At 41.3% G+C, this 17,921-nt stretch overlaps 1 protein-coding gene across 1 annotated transcript in view; it reads left to right on the forward strand.

Annotated features, from left to right (window-relative positions):
- Positions 1 to 17,921, forward strand: part of LOC142090687 (sphingosine-1-phosphate transporter SPNS2-like) — a 128,854-nt gene that overhangs the window by 62,319 nt on the left and 48,614 nt on the right. The window contains exon 3 of the mRNA XM_075168986.1: positions 2,002 to 2,138. Within this exon, the coding sequence (XP_075025087.1) occupies positions 2,002 to 2,138 (137 nt within the window). The remainder of the gene's footprint in view (positions 1 to 2,001; positions 2,139 to 17,921) is intronic.

Genomic DNA, 17,921 nt, shown 5'->3' on the forward strand with positions numbered 1-17,921 from the left:
ATATCCTTCATGCCAGGTTGCTGCACCAGCTTTGCAAGGTGCCGAGCACTTTGGTGTTAATTCAGGAAAGCACTTCATCATGGAATTGATGACTCTAAAGTGCTTAATATAAGCATGTGCTTAAGTGCCTTGTTGGACTGGGGCCAGTGCAGATGTACCCTTGCAGAGTAGAGATGTGTAAGCCACTTCTGGTCTACTAGAGCCAAGTTCGCTGGAGAATCAAGGGGTTCTGGGATGTGCAGCTCAGGGAGCCAGGCTGTGCTGCAGGGGTGGGTGAGCATGACAAAATGCTCCTGCGTGGGAAAGAGAGCATTTACCCAGGCAGTCCCTGTCCTGCGGCTAAGCAGGGAACCAGGGGCAGCAGAACCAGGGTCAGAAGGGGCTCTTGGGCTGTATGCGTGATATGATGTTGCATGTGCTTCTCTTAATGTCTTAAAATTCCTGTGTTATCTCCATTTATTTTACTCTAAATATAAAAAGAGTAAATCTGTCATTCCTATCAAATATCACAGTGCAAAATTGACGTACATGCAATTGTATGGCTCACAAAATATAGCTGCAAATGGCTATGTATTATTTATAAAGCAGCTTTGACATCTTAATATATTAAAAAGGAAGAGACATTTAGATCATTTCATAGTTCAGCATTCTGCACGTTTTTGAGTTATCATATATCATCATCCATGAAAAATTCATGATTCGGGTCTTAACCACTTTAATTTTATGCATGCACTCCAAACAAAGGGGTGTGTATCCTCTGCTCTTGCCTTTTTTTTTTCCTGGTCTATCCCTCCCACCCCATTTTATACAATTAGAATAGACGGCTGGGGTTAGAAAATGCCAAAAGCCCACCCTGCCTTCCAAGAACTACCCAATAATTAATGAGAATCATAACTCTGTGACTAAAGAGGGATCTCCAGGTATTCCAGTGTCCCACCCAAATCCTTCTGGGTTTGCTGGACCCAAGACAGTCAGTGAAAGTCAAAAAGTTCCTACTGCTCGGCAGTAAAATCGATGTAGTTGCTCTCATCCAAATCTCTAATGTGGACAGAAAAAAGCCAGATATAAATCAGCTTAAAATCTGGCAATTTCTGCCAAGTTCCAAATTAATCATGAATATGGTGTGAGTGTCTCATTTCAGGTGTTCTCAGTGGTGTCACTGGCCAGATTGTTTTGAGCTAAGCTGGAGGAGTGAACTCTGAAGTCGAGGAGATTTTGCAGAGGTTGTTCTATCAAGAGCCTCATTCCTACGTGACAGGAGGTCTCGGGTTAATGCTTTGGGTTTTTTTGGAGGGCAGAAAGGGGAAAGGTGAACTTGTAGCCTTTCAGATGAGGACATTCCTGGTCTGTTAGGGCTTCGTAGGTTAAAACTCTTTCTTTTAATGAAACTGTTGCTCAGCGATGGGTTTAAATACAAGTTCAGTGCTGGTGAAAGGACCTTATGAGGAGACGGGAGCTTTCTGTCATAACTACAGGGCTGGTGCTGGTAGGATGACAGTAGTGTTAACTGTTTTTCCTCACTGTTTCATGGTTGCCTTAAAATACTGCTAGGAAGGATGAAAGAACTTCAATTTCTGTGGCCTATTTCTCTCTGGTCTCTGCTGCAAGATCCAACAAGGAGCCCTTGGCTTGCTTTCTGTTGGCTTGAAACTCCTTCCAACCTCCACTTCACCTTCTCAGTGACATCTAGGCAGAAGCTCTTAATTTATTCTGTCCTGGTTTTGCCCATCCCTGGACGCTGAGCTCGCAACGGGCTGTGAGGGGCTGGTGCTTTCAAATGCAGTATGAGTTCACTGGTCTGAAGTTTCTCCGGGAATGAAAAATCTGTTTGATTAAGGAAACACTGACTTCTGAAAGACTGTGCAACTTTGTAAGTCAGGGCTGCAGAATGTCTAATTAAATGGAACTGCTCTCTAGAGGATTTGGCTTGCAGAAAATTAGTTTTCATGTTCTTGGCCTGATGTTTATTAAACGTTTCTTTCCTTTTTCTCTCCTTTGCAGTTTTCATCTGTAGTTTCATGGTTGCGGCGCCTATCTTTGGTTACCTTGGTGACCGTTTCAACAGAAAGATCATTCTCAGCTGTGGGATCTTCTTTTGGTCAGCTGTCACTTTTTCAAGCTCCTTCATCACTGAACAGGTAAGATCTTTGCAAAGGCACTTTGCAGGTTGTCCTGAAAAGATGGGTAATATGTTCCTAAAAAACTCCCCACTCCCCATCACAGTGTGCAGGGGAACGTATCCTTCTGGTGTGTATTTGACATAGAGCATGTTGCATTATCTGACCTGTTGTGGGTGAAATGTTATCTGTGTAACTGTGTTTTCTTAACTGTGAAAGCTGTTATTCTTCGGTCATCCACATTCATAAAAAAATAACAGGTGAAGCATATCTAAGCAAGAGTTTCTGTTGACATAAGGGTTTTGTTTTGAGGGGCATCCTAAAGAAACTTTAAAATGCTTTAAAAATTTCTTGAAAAAAATCTATGGCTGTATAGTGGTTCTCCTGTCTTCTGATATGTAAGAGAAGCCATTGGAGTTTGTTGGGAAGTCTGCTCATGGTATGTGGAATGACAAAATGCATCCAGCAGTGGTTTTATGCATGTGCTTTGTTTCCTGTCCAACAAAGGCAGTGAAGGTGGATGATAGCGTAGAGATTAGACATCGTTTCAGCTCTTTTAACGCTAGTTGATGGATATGTCTGGGGAACTGATGATGGAGTTGTCAGGCTCACTTAATTTTGTCAAGCTATGCACAGCATCCCTCACCTGCTTTCAGGACAGCCACAGTAGCCCATTTTGAGGACTCCTCATTGCATTAATATTCTTGCCTGTCAGAGGTACTTGTAGGAAACAATGATCTGGCAGTTTCTGGGAAAAAATATCCTCTTGTTTAAATCATATTATAGAGGAGGTTTAATTGCTGCAGGTGGCAACATTCCTGGAGAGACAAATCACAGCTCCTGGCATCATCGGACTGATTTCCCCAAGGGAGGCAGGGGCATTCCTCATCCTTTCTGTCCAGCTGCGTTCCAGAGATTGCAGCATTGTGGTCACGCCTAAAGAATGACAACCAGAGACTAAACCTCTCTGCCCTGCTCCCTCCTGCCCACACACATGCTTTGCAGTTTCTAATAAAAGAGAATTTCCACCTAAAGTGGGCAGTGGCAGTCACATGTCTGGCTGGCTTTCGTGTTGGATTGATTGTTGCTGCATTTCTAAAAAAAAATGTTTATGGCCAAATGTAGAAGCCTTTAACTCAGTAAATTGTTCTGGTTTATAATTGGCCGGGAAACATCCTTTCCAGAGAAAGAACATCTCCTGTCTAAAATGAAAAGGGTGTTTTGGTTTTCTTTTTGTTTTTTTTTTTTTTTTAAACTTATCTTCATAACATTCTGCAAAAGCAGCTGTGATCAGAGCCCAAAGAGGGAAGCATTTTATGAAGGAGCCAATTACCTGCTTATAAACGCTTCTCATGTTATGAACACACATTCATGCTCAAGTTCTCATCGCTCTTTCTGCAAGGGACCTAGTCCTGTAGTTGCAAGTAGTGGAACACTGGAACTGGACTGATGTAATCTATGTTTTCAGAGTTCGTTTTCAGTTGAAGGATTTTGGGCTTATTAGCTGAAGTACTTCAGGGATTAATATATATGGTCATCACTATACAGGAGCTGAGAGAGGCATATTTTTAGCCAAAGAAAGAGAGAATAATGTTTATAAAGCTGGATTATGTTTGGAATCCAAACCTCAATGTTTTGGAAGTCGTAACAGAGACAAGATCAAAATAGCCAGACCTGTGTTAATTCCTCCTTGATTTGCATCAGTACTAACTCTGGATCCAAACTACAACCTTGGAGAAAAACCACCCCAATACTGAGAAAAATCCCCTGTCCTGATTTTACTGTGATCCCCAACTCTACCAGAAAACTTCTCTATTAAGCTAGAGGTCTCATGCCCAGCTCTTGTTATTGACTCCAGGAGATCATGGAAAATTTTGCAGCTACTGTATGGATGTGCTCAACACGGTGGCTGCAGCAGTTGAGCAAGGTCATAAGAGTAATCCAACTTCACATAGTATCCCTACGACTTTGGTATCCTTTCTGGAGGCCTGATCTTTAATTGGGAAGACATGCCACATTGAACAAGGTGAATTCCTGAAGTACTAATGAGAAAATGGGTCAGAGAAGAGCTGATGCAGCTTTTTTTCTTTATGCAGTGGCTAACTAGGCATTTTTCCTGATCTTTGTCTTCTAGGATTCATTTGAGGAGCAAAACACTGGCTCTTCTCAACGTTTTTCCTTTCTTTTTTTTAAGACAGTATATGTGTTTGTCAGGGAGGAAGGCTAGAGCTGAAATATGAAAAACTCTTTGCTGGCACAAATAAAAGCAGTAGTAAGACTACTGTAAGTAGATAAGTACTCACATCCAAGTCAACATGAAAACACAGGGCTAGAAGGAGCAAGTTGGCACAGGCTGAGCCCATTGAAATACTGAACAGAAAACTCCTTTATGTGGCGACAGCAAAAATACTGAACTAGGCGAGAAACAATAGCCATTCAGTAGAAATAGCAAACTGTGTCTTCAGGGATTGCCTTTCTTCAAATTTTGACAGTGTCTAGTGCCTCGTGCATGCTATCGCTGTGTAATTAAATAGAGTACACATCCGCAGAGTTGAAATTTGGAGTGTAAATGGAAAGAGACAGCTTAACAAAGGCAGAAAGCAGCTACAGAGCTGGTGGACTCTGAAGGCACCCAATTTGTAAAGGTTTTCGGCAGTGTGTTGTTAGTATTAGTTCCTAGCTAAAATTTGGATACTTAAAGGAAAAACAATCAAAATGCTATCATTTGAGTGAATATCTAAATTATTTGTAATTTATTGTGCAAATAAGCATACAGAAAAGGACATGTTAATTCTTATCTGTCAAGTTATTCAATAAAGAAATACCCATGTGGCAAGAAAAGGACGTGGAGTGAGAAACCACCTCAGGGAGATGGATTTTGTTCTGGAAAAAAGGATTGGAGCACAATGAAATAGTTCATCTAAGATACTATCTAAATGCTATTTCATGCTGTTTGGGTTAAAAAGACAGTGACTGAATATTGGCAGATAAAACAGGGAATTGGAAACATATGCCAAGCAGACATAGACGTAGTTGTTAGAGAGCACTGCATTAAGGTTTGTAACCATTTATTAAAATATCCTTAGCTGTTTATTACCAAATATCTTTGGGCTTTTAACATGGAATAATGACCATCAAATAAATGAAGAATGAATCTCTCATCTGCTAGTAGCTACTAAATAACTGAATAATAGGCTTTCACGGGAAAAAAAGAAAATCAGACCAAAATTTAAGGATAATTCCAGAGTATATAGGAAGTGATAGTTACAGAAAACAACAACGCATGAATTCCATGCATAGCAAAATAGCAATAAGACAAACAGATATGTAAATGTTTGGTTACTGTTCATGAGGTCTTAAATGACATTTAAAACAAATCAAAATAAGAAACCCAAATAAATACATAACAGAGACTAATTCCATAAATAACCTGGTTTCATGGATAAAAATAGCTAATGATAAATTTAACTAAAGAAAATAATCAGAAGTAATGAGACTGGGATAATATTGAAAAGGTCGCTTTTTATTCTGTCAAATAATGTGATTTGACAATTTATATTAGTGTAAAATTTCCCCATAGAAAAAGAAGAAATGAGTCCTCCTGCACTTTGTCTCTGGTAATTGCACATTTCTGCTCTATAACACTGTTCAGCACTTTCTAAAATAAAAGTTGCATAAAAAAATCAAACTTGTTCATTAATCTAAAATTAGTTAAAGTTGGTACATATTTAGACATCTCTCTAGATTAACTCCATTTATAGAAACTTCAATAAAGTATGTATACATCTTAATTTGTATTTTGTAAGTACAAACACCTGCTGAGAAATTACCTCCCTTTATGCATGCCTTTTAATCAGTTCTGCACCTGCAGGTACACAAATTTTGGTACTTTCACCTGCAAAACCCTTTCTTGTGTTGTTTTGGCTTTTGGCAAGCATTTGGAGAAAACACTTTCTGGTTGTTGGTTCATGCTCCATAATAAATCCGCAAAAAATAAGTGAGCTGCTGTGCAGTATAGGGTCATATCACAGAGAAAAGCACTGAGAACACAAACTTCATGGAGTTTCTTTACCAAGATGCATTTCCATCCACATAAAAAGCTAAATATGTATCTGTCTCCCTCCATATCAATATAAACTCTGATTTAATAAGTAATCAGTTTTTTCTCTAGATAGCATTTTGATGAGCACGGTGCCTGATTGCCTGTGTTGTGGCTGATCAGGTTGAGCTGGTTTATATTCCAGGATGTCATTGGAAAGAGTCTGTAGTCCCAATTGCACCATTTCTCTCTCTCTGAACAGTTTCACGTGAAGCAACTTGGTTATCAGGAGTGATCAGGCCACGTGCTGGGAGTTTGTTTCTGGCTGCTTGGATATCCACATCCATTAGTCATAATAATAGTTCTTACAGCTGACTACTTTGGCCAGAAATTTGTTGTAGATGAAACCTTGCTTTTGGTGCTAACCTTCCTACCCCTCTTAGCACAAACTTCTGAGAATCAGGACCCCTCTCCCTCGTGGGCAGACACCAGTTTCTTAAAGCAAGAAAGAGCTTGGAGGTGGAAAGTTGCAGACTGTTCTCCAGTCTTGTGAAATACTGCTTTTTCCCATGTAAATATCTTGAATAAAGCATTTTCTGTGTAAAAGGGATGCTGTTTTACAGATGAGCGAAGTATTTTGCTAAGTAGTTTGGCTCCACTAGGCTGGGAGACCAACAGTACCTAATAATCAACCAGACCAGGCTGTGGTAATGTGGGTTTGCTGGGAGACATCAGAGCTGCAGATGGTGGAAAGTTTGGAAATGGAAAAGCAAAGAATTAACAAGGTAGACCAGGAACGTGCTTTTGAATCCTCCAGTTCTTGGTAAATATTTCTGTTTGAATGTTGATATAGCTAACATGATAAAACCTTTTTGCTCCCACTGCAAGTTAATCTGGATAGGTGTTTCTGCTAGTGTTTTTTTTCTTTTCCTCTCCTTTTGATTTATCTCTGAAAGAGAAAGCAAATAGTCCACTGTGGAATTCCAGTTAGCCTGCAGTGCTTGCTAAAGTCCTGTCTTTCAGACTTGCCAGATGTATATTTATTTCCAAAGCTTGTCTTTCAAGGAGTGCTGAAAGAGAAGCAACAAATTATGTGCAGTATGGAACAAATGGTTAGCTGGGTTAATTTTAAAAACTGTAAACATAAACCAACCCCATCCCCTCCACATGATGATTCACTCCAAGAAAAAACAAAATAAAGCCTTCAGTCTTACGTGCTCTGGCAGGAGTTGTATTATAGAACATACAGCTTCTGTTTCTTTGCTTCCACTGTGTAAGATAAATCCACTGTTTGAAAAACAGAAACAAACAAAACTAAAAGCCCCAAGCCATCGTTTTGTATGTAAGAAGGGTATTGAGTGTTATCTTTGAAGTCACCATGAATTACTGGAATGTTTATATCCCACTGTTCCATCCTATTATTTTTGAGCAGAACTCTCTGTTAGAAAGAAGGCAAATGAAGATTCTCCCAAGCAACTTTGTGAAGTCTGCTGCACATACATCCCTCACATGCAGTTCCTGACGGTTCATGAGGCTGTTACAGAGATCGGTGCTGGAACTGACACGGAGTGTTCATGGACAAAGGCTGTTAGTTGGCTCTGGTGTATTTTGCCAGCCTTTAATGTGGTACTGGAACCCGACAGATGAGCATATGCTATTGATATTTGGATTTCTGCACGCTTGCCCTTTTGCTAGGCTGCTGAGGAAAAATATAGTCCACTGCATACTCTCTTATCGCAAAGGAAGAGGTTAGGGTGGGTAATATACTACAGTAGCGTGGCTACTCCAGCTGCCAGCAGTGTCAGCGCTCACATTACTAAGTGCTACTATTATGGCCCTACGTGTAATGCTGGGCTAGGGCCCCGCTGCACTACCTGGCAGCTGTAACCTGCTCCTGCTTTGCCTCCGCTCTGTTAAGATGAGAAATGACAATCTATACATCTCTTCTTCTCCCCTGCTATCAGGGCTCCCTCCTCCCCACAGGAGAGCTGCTGCGCTGGGGGGCTGGGGATCAGTGGGTGCGGGGTGAGGAAGGATGCTGTGCTGGAGCGAGGTGTCTCTGAAGTCCCAGAAGGGAGGGAAAGGATAGGGGTTCTCATCATCTGCTTTACACTGCAGAGTGAAATTCTTTACGGACTGATTCTGCCTCACTTTCCCTCTCCTGTATGCCTGAAAACAGATGGTTTGAAGAAAGGTAATTCCCACAGCCCCATTCAGACCTGCTCCCCCTCCCAGCAGCCTGCTATGCAAAGGCTTACTTGCACTGCAGTGTGCTGGTGATGGCATTGCCTGTCGGGAGAAGAGATGAACCTACCTCAGGTCTGGTTATATGTACGCACAGCCACATGGCTGCTGGAGATGGAGTTACCCCACCAAGGGTAACTTTAAGAGCTGCAGCTCTTGGGATGGAGAAATTGTCGGGTGCCTGCAGCAGTTCTGCTGTGAGAAACTTCCTTTGTGTTTTCATGGTTACTTGACTCTCCAGCTCTAGCTACAACTACATCAAGACATAATAAAATCCATGCTCCCTGGACAGGAAAGTATGAGAGTTTCTATGGGAATTGAAAGGCACCATTTCTTTGACTCCTCTCCAGCAAGAAGGCACCTGCTGCTCCTTCCCAGTGCTATTCACAGCACTCTTACACGTTTTACTACCTTGCATTTTTTTTAATATGGATTATGTGAGGTGTACTGTAAGAAAAGAATAATCTATTGCTTATTCCTTCAATAATGAAGCATTGGCAGAGCTGGTCTTAAGGTATTCTGCGCATCTGTCAAGTCTGCTAGCGTCTTCAGCTGATACCAAATACTGTATGGGAAACTCTTTTCATGTAAGAGCAACATCTTCTCTTGCACAGACAAGCATAATGATTTAAATTCTTGAATCGTGGGTCCTCATTGTTCCCTCAGATTTTGCTGACCTAGAACAGAAGAGATGGGAGAAGATTTGTATAGATGAAATAGTTGCAGCTTGCTGAAATAGAGTGCAGAATTACTGTCATGTGTTTGTCTCCTAGCTGCTTAATATTCCTACCTTGTCCCTTTCTACCTGTCCCTCTTCCAAGGGAAACTATAAATGAAAAACAGGTTAGGGTGTTCTCAGAGCATCAGCCCCAAAAAGCCAATCTATGAGAGGAGGAGGCTTTTCATAGGTGTTATCAGAGATTGAAGTGGTGTATTTTCTGCTCGGAGTGTTGTTTTTTTCTCTCCAGTATCTGAATCTATGTATCTGTAAAGCATTTGGAAAGAGTTATTGAAAACACAGCTGGTGGTGGCTGCCAGGAGAGAGTATAGCTCCAAAGCTTGTTCGGAAAGCTTATTTGTGTGATGAGAAAAATGAACTTAAAGAAACTATCATAAGGAGTATTTCTATCATAGGTAGCATTTCCTATTGCAGTGTGTCTGGAACGGGATCAGTTCTGCTGAGCAATCAAGATGACACCCCCCAAGTCCCACCTTCCCCAGGCAGGGACAGTTTGGCACCACGTCCTGTTCAAACCTCTCAAATCACCCCATCGTGTGCTGGTATGTTCATAAGTGTGCCTCCTGCCCTCTGCTGCCGACTTCTGGGTCATTAATTGGTCTGAAATCATGCAATATCTGAATCAAACGTTGGATGCTGAAGGAAGAAGAGATGTGTCTACTGCTGAGTGTCATAACTCACCTGAACTGCTGCACGCTGCTGCACAGGCTTCTGTTGCCAGTTCATTGAAATGACGACAGCGATTTGCACTGAAATGTCAGAACTGCTCCTCAGAGCTCAGGCATTTTCTAGAGCAGGTGGACAGAGGTTTGTGCTGGGAGAGTATCAAGAAATAGGCTCGAGGCTTAATATTAATTTGCAGTGGGTCTCAGTGAGGGCTCCCTGTGATTGCCTACTCTCTTTTTTAGAGAACCGTTGGTTATCAACTGGAAGATGTTGAAATCATTATCACAGAGTCTGTGATTGTGGTTCTGATTCAGCTCCTCCTTTGGAAGTCTGTGGGAACCTTTTGTGTGTCTCTGTGGGAACTGAGTCAGACCCTACATCTCTTTAAATCAATATGCTTACATTTGATGCTGTTTCATTGGATCATGAAAATACCTGGAGACTACAGCTGGGGACTGTGGTGCCGGCATGAAAGATCTTTACAGGCCAAAGACCTTTACAGCTTTGTCTCATTTTTATGCAGAAACCTGAATTTACAGTCTCTAGGTTGAAGAGTAGGAAAGTTCAGCCACTGTGTCAGTTAATGGATGGTTTGGAAGCAATGCCTGCCTGTAACTATCATCCTACCTGTCCTGCTTTTATTGTGCCTGAGCAAGAAATCTCACCTGAGTCAGTTATTTGCTGAGGATGCAGAGGGAAGGAGGCATATTTATTTCATTGCCAGGCTGTGTGTGTCTTGGAAGCATTCCTTCTTCTTGTGTTGTCTATTAAAATGTATATTCTGCTTGTCATGCTGCAGCAGAGGCCTAACCCCGGAGCATGCTGATAGAACACAAAAAGGATGTCTTGCTGCTTCAACCCTGTCTTATTGGAAGTCTCTATAATGCCTTAGTATTATGCTTTATAAATAATTATTACAGCATCTTAAGCTCAGCCTTATTTGAAACATCCCAGGAATGGAAGAAAGGGGGAGTTCTCCTTAAATAGGCAGACTGAACCAGCTGGGGGGGGAAAAAAGAATTAAAAAAAAAAAAAAGTCAAAAAAAAAGCAGTGCTGCATGTAAGTTTCCAAGGACATGTTAAAATATAGAGTAAGGAATTACAAAATTTCCTATCAGCTTAACGTGATCCTTGCAGTAGTGGTTGTGACCTGAGGAACACAAGCCGTTCCCGTGCAGTGCTCCGCTGTTGCATGCTGTGCTTCAGCAGTGGGGAAGTCTGGCTTGGTCAGACGAGTTCGGAAGGCGAAGCAAGTCACTGCTGCAGTGTCTGGATGGCACCATGTGATCCTGTTCCTTTGGAAATAAGCTTCCCAGATAATTGTGTAGTTGAGGGTATTGAGAGGATGCCAAGTTGGTGGGGTAGAACACGTCCCTTCATGCTTCACTGGGGTGTTCAAATATGGGTCTGGAGAAATGTTACTGTTTGTTTAAAGATGTAAGCTGACATGTACTTGACATGGATGTAAATGAGGCAGCTTATGGCTTGTGTGCTTGAGGCTTATGACTTGGAAAGAAGCATGATGCTTCAGGAGAGTTTGGTTAACGATGCCTCACAGACAAAGAAAACAATTAATTCAACCCAGTTTTAGGCTCATTAGGAGGCCTGCAAACAAATCTGAACTTTGTATTAGCAGGGCCTTGGTGGTTCTTGAACGTTGTGCATATTGTCCTGAAAAACAGGATGCAGGAGAGAGGGAGAGTGTTATTCAGCCTCTTTGGCTTGTGTTCAGATGCAGAAGTATGGATTTGAGCCTTTCTTTGGTTGAGCTCTTGGTTGCCTGCTGATACGAAAGCGTCAGTCATTCTATAGGAAGTGTAAGTGCTTCTTCAATGGCGCACAGGATCTGTGGCCTCCTGGGTCATGCATAAAGGCTGAAAAAAAAGACCATTGTGTTCTGAGTAATGTGCAAATAGTGTGAAGATGTGAAACGTCTTATAGTACCAGGTGCTAAATTAGTCTTTTGAAGTGTTGACATTTCTTTTAAATGCATAAAGTTCACATGCTACACAAAACGCTGCATTTGCAATTCAGATAACATTGAATTAGAGTACTAATCTCAAACCCATGTAATAGATTTTGAGCTGGAAATCCCTGGGAATGGTGCTGATCATCATGTCTGAAAACACAATTGACGAAATCTCATGAGGAGATAGTGACAAAACATGCAAATGCATTTAATATAGTTAAATAGGATTGTCGTTTTGTCAAATAGGCTGGCTGTAGAGAATGAAATGAAGCTACAGCATGACAAAACCTTGCCAATTAATAACGCTTCAACTAGCAATATAACAACTGTTCAAAGAAGATCATGAATAAGAAGCTGCTGCTAGGTACGAGGAATTGGTAGATGCATCAGTTTCTCTCTGGAAATCTGATGTTAAAAATGAGACATTTCTCAGATGTAGGCCAAACATACTGCAAGGTCAGCCTTTCTCACAGTACTTGGGTGCTTCTGGATCTTGATTGAGTCAGCAAGCCAGAGAAGTGTGAAAAACAGAAAGCAGGAAGAAAAAATTTCAGAGTTTGGAATTATTTGCATGGTTTTTCAGCAAAGTTACCTAAAAGGTCTGACCTGCTGGTGTACTTAAATTTTTAGCATATGCAGAGTAAAATATGCAAAGAATCAGCGGAACCAACAGTATAGGTAAAGTTGCTGGGACTATAACTTTGTTTGTGGTAATTTCATTTAAACCTTGAGGCGTTCCATTAAAATGTGTCCTTCATGGACTCTCAAAACTTGTTCTACCCTTGAAAATGCCTATAGTTAGGGCAAAACATTCACACCTGGCTGTCTCAGTCAGTTGGCTGATGCTTTTTTCAAAGTGTGCTGAGAAATCATAGTTTCAGGGATTGGAACATGGGGTTGTGCTCTCCAAGAGTGAGACCTGACTAAATTTCAGTTTAAGAATTGGTCCAAACTAAAGAGTGGTTGAGCCAAGACAGCCTGTCGCGTTGATGTGGTTAGATTTCACACGTTCCTATAGACGTCATTGAAGGTGGAGATGTTGTTAGTGTTACGTATCAGTGCCTGTAACTATTTGTTCTAAAAAATCTGGTATCTGTTTATAGCTGGGTTGCTTGGATTCAGTCTTCGCTTGTGACTCATCTGTGGCTGGAACACAGCAGCCTGTTACTGCCTGTGAATATTTAGTTTCACGTATGCCAGGTCATATTCCAGCTATTAGTATGTGAAAACTTCTGTGTGTCAAGAACTTTGCATTGTTTCCACAGTTGCAAAAATATGTTGTAGTTCTCCCAATCCCTATTTTTGTGATTATGTTATGATTGTCTTTGCACGTCTCAGGAAGGGAATAGTGATACTACCTAATGCTAGAGATATTTGTTGCAAGTGCTGATAAGTGTGTCCCACCTGACAGATCTGGAACAAAAAGCAACAGTTTGCTTCCGACCCAGAACTATTAAGGTTCTCAGGGGAACAGTTTTAGAAGATACATTCTGGCTGAGCTGCATGTAATGGTTTTGTAACACGGATAAATGACCACTATTTCAGCCATGTGAAATGCTAGGGACTGCTCTGTGTCTTCCACCAGAGCCACAAGGATGAAAAGAAGTGCTTTAACTCAATGTTCTAGCAGGCACTGGTAACATGGGGCTCTTTATGATCCCTATGATTTATTTGAAAACATCAACCTTTTTCTTTAAGGTCTCTTTTATAAGTAGCTATGCACATAGCACTCCGCCGGATGGTGTTCTGGTGAATAAGCAAGCTAATCTGTTACATTCCTTCCAATTACATTCCAGATCACTGTCATTAATGCAATATTAATGACCAAGAGACTAAATTGAGAAGAACATAAATCCCACCGTTTTAGTGTCATGTAATATTTTTACCACAGGCAGGTCAATCAGATGAAAAGCCCTTCAATTAGTAAGCTGAAATGCTGCTTTGTCTTAACTGAGGCTAATGTCGGGACCTGGTGGTGCTGCTTCATCACCCAGTCTTATAATTACATGACCTAATTGGATGGAGAATGGGAATTGGGCTTTCTTTTTTTTTTTTTTTTTCCTTTTTTTTTTTGATGCTATGCAAAAATTACTGAAAAGTGATAGAAGAGTCTCAAAGGACTGCCACAGGTTTGAACGGAGGGCAGTGATGGGAATTTGGATTGCAGATGCTGCAATTTTAATGTTGAAAGGGAATTTCACATTCAAAATTTGCAAGCAGCTAAGAAAATCTTGGCTCTGATTTTTGTACCTGTGAAGCACACAGCAGCTCCCTGCTGACTCTGGGAAGCGCTGTGGGAGTCTTGCTATTTCCAGGGTGTTTTTGTTTTTTCTCCAGAGTGCTTAATTAGGTGCTTTACTTTAGAGCCTATCTGTAGGTATGCAGTTGTTAAACGCTTTAGTTGCTGATTGAAGGGTGTGATGAGTGAAAAAGGAATATCTTACAGTCTTTATTGGTTATTTTTACATACTAAATAATAATATAAATCTCATAAAATGAGGACACTTTAATCAGCCAGAATCTCAGGTACATTTCCAAATAAAACTTTCCACATTCAATTAAGTGTGCCTGAACAGGTCACCTGGGAGAACTAAAGCCATTAGCAAATACTAGAGACAATCAAAGGAAAGGTGAGTGGACTTTGCTTCATCTCCCTTGCTCATTTCTATATTTAAATATGTGTTTTGTTCTCTTTCTGCTTGCTGTAGTCTCTCTTCTCCTTGTGGGTCTCTGAACCAGCTGAATTTTCCCAAAAGGGAATTGTTCAAAGGTGAGATGCTTAGAGCTGAGAATTGGTAGGACACTTAATGCATCCAAAATGAGATGAAGTCTTGAAGTGTTTGACATAGTGTAGGTGGATGCTGTGGAAGAATCAGAACTGCTTTAGAAACTATAGTATAAGTCCGTCCTAATTGCAAAGAGTTTATGTATTGACCCTTGAGCAAATGATTAATCAGGTGTACTAAGAATTCAATAACTCAGTAGCTTGCTATTAAATCTTGACATGGTGTACTGATCTCATCTGTAACATGCTTATAACCTCTACCCAGCATATAATAAGCATGTGTGAATAAAACGAATGTGAATGTGTGAATAAAATGTGTGAATACTTGAAGGAAGGCCCAGAGCATTTTCACTTCAATGTTAGTGACCTGCCCCTCAGAGTTCAGGGGAAGACCTTTGGGTAAGAGAAGCATCCTTCACTGGACACAAATATTTAAACTAGTATACTTCCCGTGCCCAAGCAGGCTTCGGGGAAATAAAGTGAAGAAAAACCTGTTTAGGGTGAATGCAGCAGAGACACAGTAGATGAGGTGGCGTCTGCCATATGGATTTAACTGAGACTTTGAATAGCTTACCTTTGCTAAAGTGGCATCCTCACTCTAGAACTGGGCTTCTATCCCTAGAGAGCCTGTAGTGCTGCTTCAGCGTGTATCAATACCTGATAGGAGGCAGTAAAGATGGGAGCCAGGCTCTTCTCAGTGGTGCCCAATGAGAAGATGAGGCAATGGGCACAAACTAAAATACAGGAAATTCCATTTAAAACTTAAGGAAAAACATTTTTACTGAGAGGATGGTCAAACTCTGGAACTGGTTGTCCAGTGAGATTGTGGCTTCTCCATCCTTGGAGATACTCAAAACTGAACTGAACATGGTCTTGGGCAACCTGTTGTAGTTGACCCCACTTTGAGCAGGGGGCTTGGACTAGACTGTCTCCAGAGGTCCCTTCCAATCTCAACTATTCCCTGATTCTGTGATGTGCATGCAAAGGAGAAGAGCAGTGTGAAAATGGTGATGAAATGGGCTTGGCATCAAGAGTTCAATCTGAAAGGGGGAAACTGTAGAACTTAAATCCAGTGGTGACAGAAGTTACGGGAAATGCTGTGTGCACTAGGGACTTAAAAGGCACTTGTGATTGTAAAGAGATGGGAGGTGAAAAGTAGTTATGGGTAAGTGATGACACGCACAATGAGGGAAGAAAAGAGGAGTCTAAACCCAATCACCTCTCTGCGATGGGCCAAATGGCAAAAGAACCAGCAACTGCAGTGAATCTCCCCCAGGCTACTCTGCCAGCATGACTCAGGTCTGATAAGGGAAAAACATCTTGTTGGAGGTAAGAAGAGTGGTTTATAGTTACATTTATCAGACAGGTAACTGTAGCCTGAACGTCTAAGTGCACTTGTATCTCTACAGAAAACAGATAAAATACTGATAGCTCACAGCATTGAATCAGAGCTGATAACTCATCAACCTGTCGCCAACCAGACTCCATACAAGCATGTACTCTGGCTAGTTGCTTAGATAGATATGCCACCCGGAGATTAAACATAATCAACTCCTTTTGTTTGAGGGAAATCCTGAAAATAATGCTTACCCAACCTATTAAAGGGGGAGAAAGTACCGACCAACAAAACATCACAGTAAACAGTTCTGTCCCCATGTTATTTTGTATTTTGGTCTCTCTGCTGGCAGTCCCCATGAGGGATTAATTAAGATTACTTGTAGATAAAGGTAGATACTCCTCTTCCTTTGTTCCCGCGCAAAGATCTCCCAAACTGTAAGATACCAAAAGCCCAAAATTTGGCATGAATATTCAGTTACTTAAAAGTCTGGGCTGGACTTGACAGGAAGTCATCTTCTTCAGGATTGGCACGGAACAATTCACCAGTACTAAATATGTAACCCCTCTCTAGCTCTTTACAATATTTATTCTCCTTTTATTAAAGGAGAGTTAGAACCATTCACGTTTGAGAAGGTGGGGCGTGTGACTTTGTGGTCCGTATCTAGATTTGACACACCATTCCTAACAAATGTGTGGACCCAGGACTTGTATCCACCAGTGGAAGCCAGATGCCTTGGTTATGCATATTCAAAATTTGTAAAGCTTTAGGGGTGCACAGAGGTGGAAGATGTATTTAGGCTTATCTATTCTGCTGTAGCCTTTGTCATCCATCCAGACACAGAATGGAATTTAAAACATGAACATCATCATTTAATGTCATCTTGTCTTTCATGATATGTCAGTGTCCCTGTTTGACTTGGAAACTTTCAGGTTCTTAAAGGTGACCCCATCATTACTGGGAGGGCTAAGAGAAATGGAGTGTTTAGTGTTTAGCAAATATGCCGCCTTCATTTGTAATGTCATTCCATTGCTCAGCTCTTCTAGTGACTCTCAGCTAATGAGCTGGAATTTGAACTGTGAGTTTACAGGAGCCAATGCTCTTAGTCACAATACCGATACTCGTGTTCCTGGTTTGGTTTGCATCATGGTTAATGGTACATCTTTGCCGTACCTGTGGTGAAGGATGCGGTGTGTCATCTCTAACCACTTAGATCCCTGCAACGTACTGATACGGTTGGGAAAACTTAATGGAGTGCAAGAGGAAGTGGTGTTTGCCTGGCCAGAAAATACAGGTTCTGCTGGGGAAGGGCAAATGGTTGCACAGGAGTGTAGCTGTCAAAAGGGACCACTGTTGTGCAGCCCTTGAACATACATTTGAGCCCTGTGGGTTTTACTTTGGTCTGCTGACTCCTGCAGTATATCAGATTTATCTATCTTCAGTAGATCTAACTGATCACTTGTGACTGCTGTGGTACCCTGGATGTTGTCAGTGCAAGACCCTGCCAGCTGTAGAAATTCAAGAGTGTAACTGCAGTACAGTTCAGCTGAGTTTGCTCTAGAAACTCAGGGAAATTAAATCAATCCCGATGCTTTCTCCTTAGTTTATTGTCATTCCACACACGTATATTTTAGGTTCTGTGTGGCAATCCTAGCTGCCTGGTGGCATGGATGGTTTTCCTTATGCACATCTTCTTTCCAAGGATGCAAACCCTGATTCTATATCCTTGTTTGCTGCATAATGTGTACATAATAAAAGAAGGAAAATACGGCAAACCTCAGCAGTTCAAATATGGAATTTCATGGTGCTGAGCCCTCTTTTACAGAAGCTAAATGTAGAAACCGTAGGAGGTTAACTCAATATCCTCATATAGGAAAGGGTGCAGGTGCAGGTGCTGTAGCTGTATAAAATGTCCTTCTTTTAGACCAGCAACGTGAGTTCAAAACACGGTTTGCACTGGTGCTGTGCGTCCATACTAGTAATTTGTACTAGGTTAGCTATATCTGTGTGATCTCATCGGTCCGTG

The sequence above is a fragment of the Calonectris borealis genome, chromosome 19 (assembly GCF_964195595.1).
Source record: "Calonectris borealis chromosome 19, bCalBor7.hap1.2, whole genome shotgun sequence".
In the NCBI taxonomy this organism is placed as follows: domain Eukaryota; kingdom Metazoa; phylum Chordata; class Aves; order Procellariiformes; family Procellariidae; genus Calonectris; species Calonectris borealis.